At 54.6% G+C, this 11,904-nt stretch overlaps 1 protein-coding gene across 1 annotated transcript; it reads left to right on the forward strand.

Annotated features, from left to right (window-relative positions):
- The first annotated feature begins 47 nt into the window (after positions 1 to 47).
- On the forward strand, positions 48 to 1,417 carry CHST14 (carbohydrate sulfotransferase 14). The gene has a single exon (XM_026044851.1). The coding sequence runs from the start codon at positions 57 to 59 to the stop codon at positions 1,029 to 1,031; it is 975 nt and encodes a 324-aa protein (XP_025900636.1). The 5' UTR covers positions 48 to 56; the 3' UTR covers positions 1,032 to 1,417.
- The last annotated feature ends 10,487 nt before the right edge of the window (positions 1,418 to 11,904 follow it).

Below are 11,904 nucleotides of genomic sequence, written 5' to 3' on the forward strand. Positions count from 1 at the left end.
GCGCCCGTGCGCGGCGGCGGGGTGGCGGCGGGGGCGGTGCGGTGCTGCTGCCCTCCATGCTCATGTTCGCCGTGATCCTGGCCTCCAGCGGGCTGCTGCTCATGATCGAGAGGGGCATCCTGGCTGAGGTGAGGCCGCTGCAGCCGGCGGCGGCAGGCGGCGAGACACCGCGACGGCATGTTGCGGCCGGCCATGACGACCTGGAGCAGCAGGTGCTGCAGGACACCCGCAACCGCACCATCAGCGCTGTATGCGGGCAGCGGGCCATGCCCCGCAGCGTGTGGGACCTGACACCCAGCCAGCGCCGGACGGTCCTCAAGCACCTGCTGGTCAGCGACAAGTACCGCTTCCTCTACTGCTACGTGCCCAAGGTGGCCTGCTCCAACTGGAAGCGCATCCTCAAGGTGCTTGGCGGCGCCCTGGAGAGCGTCGACGTCAAGCTCAAGATGGACCACAAGAGCGACCTGGTCTTCCTAGGTGACATGAAGCCCGACGAGATACGCTACCGGCTGAAGAACTACTACAAGTTCCTCTTTGTACGAAACCCCATGGAGCGCCTGCTGTCAGCCTACCGGAATAAATTCGGAGAAATCAAGGAGTATCAGCTCAAGTATGGCGTGGAGATAGTGAAGCGGTACCGGAAGAATGGCGTGCCGTCGGTGGGCGACGACGTGACCTTCTCCGAGTTCCTGCACTACCTGCTGGACGAGGAGACTGAGCGAATGAACGAGCACTGGATGCCCATCTACAACTTGTGCCAGCCCTGCGCTGTGCGCTACGATTTCATCGGCTCCTACGAGAGGCTCAACGCAGATGCCAACTACGTGCTGGAGCAAGTGCGGTCGCCCTCCTTCATCCGCTTCCCGGAAAGACAGTCGTGGTACAAGCCTGTGACGGCAGAGACACTGCACTACTATCTGTGCAATACGCAGCGCCGGCTCATAAAAGAACTGCTGCCCAAATACATTCTGGATTTCTCCCTGTTTGCCTACCCTCTTCCAAACATAACCAGCGAGTACTGCAGGCAGTGAGCTTTAGCCTGCCCTAGCTACCCTTTTGCTGGTATGAGGAGACACTCAGCTGTATGGATATTTGGGATTTGGGGTTGGGGTTGGGATACTATGTTTAGACACTAGCAGCGAGACCGATGTAAAGGGCTTTGTTCCAAGACCTGGTGCAAACTTGATCTACACCGCAGGCGTTTGCCGGTGTGACCATTTCTCCGAATAATGCATTGCTTCAGGGGCATTGAAACACTCTGTTCTATATATTAGGTCCAATTTTATATGTCAGAAACCCTTTTATATTAAACATTATATATTGCATTTTCTACTAGAATACCTTTTTAATCTTTATACCGTTCCAGTTTTAATGTGTACATATGCCGCTGAGTTAAGCACAATAGCTTTTGTATATCTATCTTTAAAATTCTTTTCTTTTATGGCACACCAAAGGAAACATCCATAAGAAAATCAAGAAACAGAGAAACAGCCATATTTTTTTTCTTCCGTTTCTACCTTGTATGCTGGTGGCTGAATGGCAGACAGAACCTAATATAGTACTTAATATTACTCTAAATTTAGGTTCTCCAAGACAGTTAAAACAGTTTGTAGATCAAACTGCAAGCAGGTTTTGGAGAAGGAATAGGAAAAAAAAAAAAAAAAAGGCTTGGTAAACTAGGCCCTACTGTCCTTTATTTTCATCTGTACATGGTGGTTAAACAAAGCTGGTTTTGTTCTGTGACAGTAGTAATACCTCTTTATTTTATTCAGCATTTAAATAAAACCAGTGATAAGGCAATAAAAAGACTCTTTGTCTTATTTTCTGCAATTCGAGATTGGAAAGTGCTAATTATCTAGCCAGGGAAGCGCATTTCGCGCAATGCTGAGCCCTAACCATTTGTCCTGTTTCCCTTGGACATAAAGCAGTGCAGACTTCTGATAAGGTAAAAACGTATCGTAGCTCGTATGACAGAGAACAGCAAACAAAGTAACTCTTAAGTCCTTGTTTGCAGCCTCTGGGAACATCCATGTACCCACGTCCAGGCAAACCAGCATGGAAAAACACCTCCGGCCACGCTTGAGAGGACTGAAATTGAATCTGCTGTTATAGATTACTGTGCCTACTCATTTTTAATTATGACTGTTTACTTGTGTTTAATTAGGACCAGTGTAAAAGCTTGGAAGATGCTATGCCCTGTTGTTGCACATTGTGCTAGGTCACTGCACACGCCAGCGTCACTGTGTATTGGCAGTAATTGCCTTGAATAAGTGCCTGAGCAGAGGTAGCAAGTGGAGAAAGAAACAYAAGTGAGCAGAACAGCAAAACAACCATATGACACTGGCAATTTGATGAAGAAGAGATGCCTAATTGCTGTAGCATTAATATTGAGCAGTTAACCATCTGTATCATGTTAAGTGATAGTTAATAGGTAATGTGGAGCACTGTCTTTCTAGGATCTCATTAAGGGCAAAGGCAACTTAATTTTCTTAAGCATCTTCAGCATCACAGAAAATTTGCTGTCTCCCAGGTGCTCATTTTGAGCCCCCAGAGCCTCCATGCACAGTGGGGTTGGGGGGACCCTATGGGACTTTGTGCAGCCCCCCGGGGCCTCCGTGCACACAGGGAATGGGAGGCCATAGGGGCCTTTGTGTGACCCCTGGGCCTCCATGCACGTGGAGCTGGGGTTGTCCTACAAGCCTTCGTGCAGACCCCTCAGGCCTCCGGGGAGCCATAGGGGCCTTTGTGCAGCATCCAGCAGCCTCCATGCACAAAGAGACAGGGGGCTATAGGTGCCTTCATGTGTCCTCCTGTGGCCTTCATGCACACAAGGCTGAGGGTGCCCTACCAGCCTTTGCGTAGCATCCAGCAGCGTCCACATGCACAACACCAGGGTGTCCTATGGACTTTTGTGCAGCCCTATGGGCCTCTGTGAGCACTAGGTCAGGGGCCCCTACAAGGCTTTGTGCAGCCCCAAGGGGCCTCTGTACACATGGGGCCAAAGGGACCATACGGGCCTTCATGCAGACCTTCAAGGCCTCCATGCACAAAGAGATGGGAGGCCGGGAGGCCATAGAGGCCTTCTGGCGGTCTACCTGGTCTCCTTCATGTTCATGAGGCCGGGTGGCCATACGGGCCTTCATGTGGACCGTTCGTTCACATGGGGTCTGGGTGGTCCCATGGGCCTTCATGCGGCTCCCCAATGTCTCCATGCATATGGGGCCAGAAGGGATTTATGGGCTTTTGATCAGCCCCCTGGGGCCTTTGTGGGTACTGGGGTAGGAGGTCCTTATAAGCCTTCTTGCAGTTCCCCAGGTCTTCTGTGCTTATGAGGTCAGGGGTGCTCTATAGGCTTTCATGTGGCATCCTCCCAGAGGCCTCTGTGCACATGGGGATGACGAGACACTATGGGACTTGGTGCAGCCTCCCGTGGCCTCCTTGTGCAGGGGGATGGGGATTCACTACAGGATTTCGTGCATTTCCCCAGGGCCTCCATCCACAGTGGCCCAAAGGTGCCTGATAGAGATTCATGCATCCCCTCAGGGCCTCCATTTGCACAGGATCGGGTGAACTCTACGGGTCTTGGTGCGCCTCCCCAGGCTCTCTGTGCGCGTGGGCTTGATGAGGCCTTATAGGCCTTCCAGAAGGTCCCTGAGGTCTCTCCTTGAGAATGGACCCTGTGGGCCATACTGGCCTTCATATGACACKCCAGGGCCTCCATGCACACTGGGTGGGGGGGTCCTTATGGGAGCCCTATGGGGGCCTATGGCACCCCAGGGCCTCCGTGAACACAGCACATGGGGATCCCTATGGGCTTTCATGCAGCCCCTCATGGCCGCCATGTCCGAGGGGAGCCCTACAAGCCTTCATGCAGACCCGTAGGACTTCCGTGCATATGATATTGCGAGGTCCTACGAACATTCATGTGGGAATGGGACCTCTGTGCGCACAAGGCCGAGGAGGCCCTATGAGCGATTCTATGCTCCCCCGGGGGCCTCCATGTGCATGGGGTTGGGTGCCCCCTACAGATATTCATGTGGCCTTCTGGAGCCTCCGTACACACATAGGGAGGGTGGAGCCCTACGGCTCCTGGGGAGCCATACGGACCTTCATGCGGCCCCACAGAGCCTTGGTGAGATGGAAGTGAAGAGGCTCCTATGCGCCTTTGAGCGGCCCACCAGGGCCTCCATGCACACCTGAAAGGGGAGCCTGATGGGCCTTTGTGCAGCCACCTGGGGCCTCTGTGAAGATACATCGGTGGGGCCATATGGGCTTTCACAAGGCCTCTCAGAGCCTCAGTGCACAAGGCCCCCGCAGGGTCCTATGAGCCTCTGTGCAGCCTTCGGGGGCCTCTTTGCACATGAGATGGGGGGAGCCCTATGAGCCTTTGTGGGGACCACTGGGGCCTCCTTGTATAGGGTGCTGAAGGGTCTCTACGGGTATTAGTGTGGCCCCCCCTTGTCTCCATGCACACGGGGCCTGGAGGCTCCTATGGGCTTTCATGTGGCCTCCCAGGGCCTATGTGCGCTTTGGACTGGTTGGACTTTACCGCCTTCTTGCGGCCCACTGTTGCCTCCATGCGCATGAGGCTGGAAAGTCCTTAAAGTGCGGCCTCCCAGGACCTCAGTGTGCACAAGCCCCCAGGGGTCCTACAAGTCTCCATGTGGCCTCTGAGAGCCTCCATGTGCATGGGCCCAGGGCCTTTGTGAGCCCTACGGGCCTTTGTGCAGCCCGCCAGGACCTCCACATGCACAGAGCCAGGAGGCCCTCCAGACCTTCATGCAGCCCCCTGGGACCTCTGTATGCATAAGGCCAGCGGGGCCCTCTGGCTGATTATACACTCCCCTGTGGCCTCTGTGTGCACGGGGCTGGGTGCCCCCTATGGACATTCGTGTAACCCCCTGGGACCTCCGTGCATACAGGGCTGGGGGGACCCAACGAGCCTTCATTTGGTTCCCCCGGGGTCTCTGTGCACATGGACTGAGAGGGCCCTGTGGGCCTTTGTGTTGCCCCCTTATGCCTCCGACCACACTCAGCCAGGGGGATCGGATGGATCTTCATGTGGCCCTTCTGGGGCTCCTGTGCGCATGTGATTGAAAGGGCCTTAGGAGATTTCGTGTGCCCCCCCAAAGGCCCCTGTGTGCATGGCCGGCGGTAGTCATATGGGCCTTTGTATGGACCCCCGAGGCTTCCTTGCTCTTGGGCTGTGCGAGGCCTTATGGGCCTTTATGTGACCCCTTGGGGTCCTCCATGCAAATGGCCCAGTGGGCCCCGACTGGTCTTTGTGTGGTCCCCTGGGAACCTCTATCCGTACTAGCCCTTGGGGCTGTACAGGCCTTCATGTGACTCTCTGGGGCCTCCTTTCACACAGGCTGTAGGAGGCTCCTACGGACTTTTGTGTGCCCGCCCCTCCACCCAGGGTCTCCATGCGTACAGGACCAGGGGGGCTCTACAGGATCTTGTGCAGTCCATTGAGGCCATTGTGCCTAGAGGTCATGGGGGCCCTACGAGTCTTCATGTGGCTATCCGGGGCCTCCCTTTGCATGGGCATGGCAGGATCCTGCAAGCCTTCATGTGCCCCCACTTCCCCCCCCACCTCGAGGCCTCCATGCCTAGAGGCCGGGGGAACCCTATGGACTTTTGTGCTTCCCACCCTGGGCCGCCATGTGCAAGGGCCCAAGGGGGCCTATGGGCCTTCATGTGCCCCTGCTCTGGTCTCCATGTGCTTGAGGCCCTGGGGGGCCATATGGACCTTCATCCAGGCCCCTGGTGTCTCCATGTGCATGGGATAGGTGGCACAACCAGCCTTCATACAGGCCCCCAGAGCCTCCTGTGGGCATTCATGCAGGCCCTGGGGTCTAGGGCATTCATGCAGGCCCTCGGGAGGCGGTACTGGCTTTTGTTGGGCCATGTAGGGCTTCCTTGCACAATGGCCAGCAGGAGCCCTCTGGGCCTCTGTTTGGACACCTGGGGCCTCCATGCACCACATGAGGCCGGGGGGCCCTATTGGCCTTCTTGTGTTCCCACAGGGGCTTCCTTCCTCACAGGCCTGTGGGGGTGCTATGGGCCTTTGTGCAGCCTCCTGGGACCTCTGTCCTCACTGGCCCCCCACGACCATATGGGCTTCTGTGTGACCCTCCAGGTCCAGCATGCACATGGTGCTGCAGGGACTGTACAAGCCTTCATGCAGCTTCCAGGGGTCTCTGTGCACATGGGGTCAGGGGACCCTATTGGCCTTTTTGCAGCCTCCCCCCAGGGCCTCCGTTCGCATGAGATAGAGTCCCTATGGGTCTCTTCTATGTAGCCTCCCAGGGTGTCCGTGTGTATGGGGTCAGGGGGCCTTACAGTATCTGTGTAGCCCCCTGGGGCCTCTGGGCTACACAGATTACTATGGGCCACCATGTAGCCCCCCTGGGGCCGCATAGTATCTCCCAAAGTCCCTGGCTCCACCCTGCCCTTACTCTCCACCCATCCTCAGCTGGATCCCATTGTGACAGGGAAGGGAAGAGGGATGAGACTCAGTGTCAGAGAGACCAAGGCAGTGTGGGGCAGTGCCAGGAAGAACAGAAGCTGCCACTGTTGAGGTGACTGGACAGCAGTGGTGTCTGCTTGTGGGGGGGGGGTTGAAAGGGGGGACAATAGTGCTAAAGCGGCTGACAGATGTGTCATGTGATGCTGGATGCATCCTAGGAGTGTGGATATGCTAATGATATGCTAATGAACTGTTAATGAGACCAGTGACCATTGGGTGTTGTGGAGAGGGGTGTGTGATCAATGCTAAGGTGTGTGGTTATGGAGGAAGGGGGCGGAGCATCTTCTGGGTCACAGCCAATGGTAGCGCTAGGCTGTGGGAGGCGCGGTGCCCCGGCAGTGCCCCGGGTGGGGCAGGGAACAGGGTTGGGGCATCTCTGGGCTGTGAAAACAGGGGTGAAGGGACAGTCTGGAGGGAGTCTTTGTCTCCCTGCCCAAATGTTGTTTTTCTGAGGCTCCCCCATGGGTTCAGGGGGCTGCTTTGGTGGCTCAGAAAAGGGTGATTCAGCCCTGTGTTTTGGGGTTGGAAACTAAGYTCTTCCATCTCATACATAACTACCCCCATCCTCTTCTTTCAGCCTCCAAAATATAGGATCTCCCCTCCACTTTTAAGCCTTGTGTTTCTGGCCCTTCCCCATCCTGTTCCTTGGGCAGCTGCTCTGGGGACTCAGAAGTGGTGGCCAAGTGCTGCCTTTTGGAGACCTGCAGATGTGTTCCTGGGGCAGAGATGGAGGTTCAGAACCAGAGGTTGAGTCCTGCATTTGTGAGCTCCAAAAGGGAGGCTAAAAGTTTTTCTGGTGCTCCCAAAGAGGTGCCAGTGGCTGGTTGCAGAGCTCAGGAATGGAGAGCATGTCTTGCRTTTTGGTGCTCCAAAGCAGACTCCAAGTGCTGAGTTTGGGGGTTCAAGAAGAGAGGCCAAGTGCTGCGTTTGTGCAGCCTGGGAGTAGAGACGAGTCCTCTGCTCTTCAGTGCCCAAAGTTGAGGGTGGGATGGAGGCCTCAGCATCGGGGGTGGGAGGGTGGCTGGGCCAGGTGGTGGGAGGGGGGTGATTGGGCGCGTGGACCCTCACCGGAGGTGGAGGTCTGTTTGTGGGCTCCGCAATGGCTGGGAAGCCCTCGTGCACCAGGCCCAACCTTTGTGTCTGACAGACTCTGCACCGAAAGGCGCTTTGGGGGCCGCCTTTGTTCAGTGTTTGTACAACTGTTGGACTCATTTACTAGGGAGGGACTGTTAATGAGCTAATCATTCAGTGTTGATGCACTATTAAATATGATGTCAATATGCGTGTTGTGACAGTGATATTGCTTTACGGGACTTAGACAGACTTTAGCCTTAGAAAGACTTAGACAGACTTAAATTTAGACAGAGACAGACTTAGATCTTCTTAGCCTTAGACAGGTTTAGATTTGTCATAGGCAGATTTAGACAAGCTTAGTTTACTTAGATTTAGACAGACCTAGACTTAGACAGTGTTGGCCTTACACAAACTTAGACAGGCTTCGCCTCAGACAGACTTTGACAGACGTAGGCTTAGGCTTAAACAGACATAGGCTTAGTTAGACAAAAATATAGACAGATTTAAACAGGCTTAGCCTACACAGAAGTAGGCATAGTTAGAGTTAAATTTAGCAGACTTCAGCTTAGCCTGAGACAACTTAGGCAGATTTAGCCTTACACAGACTTAGGTCTGTGTAACAGGTGTAGTTAGACTTGACAAACTTAGACAGACTTAGATGTGCTTAGCCTTAGACAGACTTACACAGGTTTAGTTAGGCTTAGGTTTCAACAGACTTACACAGGCTTAGCCTGAGACAGACTTAGCCTTAGATTGACTAAAACAGGCTTAGCTTTAGGTAGCCTTAGCCTTAGACAGACTTACACAGGTTTAGTTAGGCTTAGGTTTCAACAGACTTACACAGGCTTAGCCTGAGACAGACTTAGCCTTAGATTGACTAAAACAGGCTTAGCTTTAGGTAGCCTTAGCCTTAGACAGACTTAGATAGTCCCATTTAGAGTTACATTTAGACAAACTTAGACTATCTTAGCCTTACGCAGGCTTAGATATGCTTAGTCTTAGACACAGGTTTAGTTAGACTTAGGTTTAGATAGACCTAGACAGAGCTAGTCATAGCCTTGGACAGACTTAGACACCCTTAGATTTAGATATAGACCGGCTTGGATAGACTTAGACAGGCTTAGTTATACTTAGATTTAGACAGACTTAGAGAGGCTTAGTGTTAGACAGACTTAGACGTGGTTTGCCTTACACAGACTTAGAGAACCTTAGTTAGACTTAGCCTTAGACAGACTGAGACTTAGCCTTAGCCTGGACAGAATTAGACAGGCTTAATTAGACCTAAATATAGACAGACACACCTAGACGCGTAGCCTTAGACAGATTTAGACCGGCTTAGCCTTAGACATACTAGGACTGCTTAGCATTAGACAGGCTTAGACTTAGACAGGCTTAAATTTAGTCAGATTTAGACAGGCTTAGCTGTAGACAAAGATAGATGTGCTTTGTCTTAGACAAAGTTAGACAGGTTTGAGCAGCATGCGTGGAGTTGACGGATTCACCCTCAAGGTGGACATTCTCCACAAGGTACGTGGCAAAGGATGTGGGTAGCTGAAAAGTAACCTTGCTGCCCGCATGGTCCCAGATGCTCCGTGAATTATATAGGCTCTGGGATCTGATATTGCCGTTAAAAGACAAATGTTAATGGAATTAGAATAAGCCACAAACTGTCCAACAGAGAACGTGGAGATGAAGAATTGTCCTGTTTTTAAGCTCTTTTGAAAATGGACTTTCTCAATGCCTGCCAGAAAGCAGCTCCTTAAACACATCTCCTTGCTGTATCTGAAGGATTTGTTACAGCTGCCAGAGGTGGTCAGGAAGGGTGAAGAGCTGGGCAATAAATATTGCAAGTGTCCTGGAAACATTGGGAGCATTTTCAGCCCTGTGCCACATGCTCTAGGTAACCCTGCGTTTGCAAGGGAGTTGAACTACATGACCTCTGGAGGTCCTGTCCAGGCTTAAGCATTCTGTGATTCTATGATTTGTGTTAATAAGTGCACAAGACAAAAAGCTGCTCCAAAAAATGCGATCAGCTGTATCTGAACTTACCTTAAAAAGAAAAAATAAAAGGAAATGAGTTTTATCTAAAAGGTGTTGATAAAATTTCCCGTGTCTGTGTGTTCTCTTTCCTCCAGGTAGAAGCGGAGCATCGGTGGTACTTTCAAGTTACCTCCATAGTTGCTCCTGAGAGTGCAGTGGGACCTTGCATACAGCGATCTCTCGGTCAGCACTGGAGATGTGGCTGCAGGGTCTTGGTTGACGGTGATGGGAGGCTGATGCTAGACAACTCCTTGGTCTGTGACAACGAAGGTGAGCAGCTCAAGAAGGGCACCCACATGAGGTGGCTGCTCTTGGAGAAGGAGGAGGAAGTTGTTGCAGCCTCTTTGTCACAGCCCGGCCCTTCCTTGGGGAGCGTGTTCGCTGCCGTCCTGCTGCTGCTGCTGCCACTTTGGGAATTTGCTTCTTGTCCAGGAAGTGTGGGAGGCTGCAGAAGAGGGAGGGGCTGCCAGCGGCACTGCAGAGGAGCATCCCCTGAAAGTCCAGGTGGAGCTGCCTGAGGGAGCCAGGGCTGGGAGTAGCCAGGACTGCCCTGTGAAGAATATTAATATCCTGCAAGAAAGCGGGGGTGCGTCCCAGGTGAGAGGTGGGAGGGTGAAACAAGGAGCTTAGAAGTTACAGGGCACGTCATGTGCCTGATGGAACCAAAGTGTAGTGCAGTGCATGCTTTTGTTTTGTAAATTTTTTTTTGTAAATTTCAAAAAATAGAAAAAAGAGGAAAAGACAAGGAAAACTGTGCTGACATTTTTATACACATCTGAAGAAAATGGTTGTCTCCCGCTTTGAGTGATGAACACGAGTGCACAGCCTCATCCTGCATCTGCTCACGCGTGAGCTCCCTCATTGCCCCAGACTGCGTTGCTGGAGCCGGGCAGGGCAGGCGATGGGCATCTCTGCCCTGCTCCTTTCCTCCAGGCTTTGTCACCTCCATGACACTGTGTCAGGGAGGCAGACACATCGCTGGGGAGGAGGGCAGCTGCGCAGAGCGCCCCGTGCACTCCCTGCACCAGTGTCAGGGAGTGAGGCTGCAGCCTTGGGTCAGGCTGGGCGCTGTTGCTGTGGGCCCCACATGGGAGCTCAGCCCGTTGGTTCTGGGCTGTTCCGCCCCGTGTCCCCGTGCCCTGGGCTGGCTCCATGTCCTCCATGAGAGCAACCAGGAGCTGCTGCCCGCAGCATAGCCCGGGGCTGGGGGCGATGGTGTCCCTTGTCTGAGAGCAGCAAACAAGAAGGAAACCCAGGGTATCCTTGCTGAGGAGCAGGGTGAGCTGGGGTGGTTTTCTTTGCCGTGCAGAGGAAAATGATGCAGTTGGGGTGGCCGCTCCACCGCGTCACTTGGGTATTGAGGTTTCCCCAAGGGGACAGCAGTCCCCTTGCTGCAGCACATTCTGCACCCTAGATCCCCCTACAAGGACCCGGTGGCCCTTGTCCTGTAGTTCCTGGTGGCCAGGTCGCAGGGAGCCACAAGCACTGTGGCTGTGAGTCTCTGTCCCCTATTAGAGCGTTGGGACCATGCATGACCGAGGTGTCCTGTCCCTGTGCAACCCCACCACTGTCTTTTGGGCACAACACATGACGCACTCGTACTCTTGGGTGTTCTTCCCTGGCAGCTCAAGCGCTGCTGCTCCTTGGAGCTGAGTGATGTCCCAGAGCAGGTGGCAGCGGCGCAGGCTCTACCTGTGTCCCTTGCAAGTGACACTYGCCCTGGGCCGCGGGGCTCTCTCTGCTTGTCCCACTCAAGCGGCTCACGGGCAGCAGCGGGTGCGAGGCGCGCTCTGCTCGGGGCCCCCGGCGGCGCCAGCGGGGCCTGCGGAGGAGAACGGGGCCGGGCGGAGCGCCGAACCGGAGCCAGCACCGGAGTCGCCGCGAGCGGGAGCATCAGGAGCCGCGTGGGCGTCGGAGCCGCTGTTTGGGCGGCGGCCCCGGGCTGGAGCCGCCCCGGTGCGGGGCCCCTTCCCGGCTGCGGCAGCGGGAGCAAGGCAGGCGGTGCCACCCCGGCCTGGGGTCCTGCCGGGGTGGCCCGAGCCCTGCGTGGGGCCGGCGAGTGCCGCGGCGAGCGAGTGCCCGGAGCTGGGGCCAGGGCCATGGCTGAGGCGGCAGCCCCGGGCGGGCAGCGCTCGCGGCTCCGGGAAGTGGCAGCCGAGCGCTGGGTCGGCCAGGCCAGGCCTCAGCGCTGGCCCTGTACAGGCCCCGCTGCCGTCGCGGAGCCCCGAAGCTTTGGAACCTGCGGAGTCTTGTGTGCT

This window comes from Nothoprocta perdicaria, unplaced genomic scaffold (assembly GCF_003342845.1).
Source record: "Nothoprocta perdicaria isolate Ctin4 unplaced genomic scaffold, notPer1 scaffold_389, whole genome shotgun sequence".
Classification (NCBI taxonomy): Eukaryota; Metazoa; Chordata; class Aves; order Tinamiformes; family Tinamidae; genus Nothoprocta; species Nothoprocta perdicaria.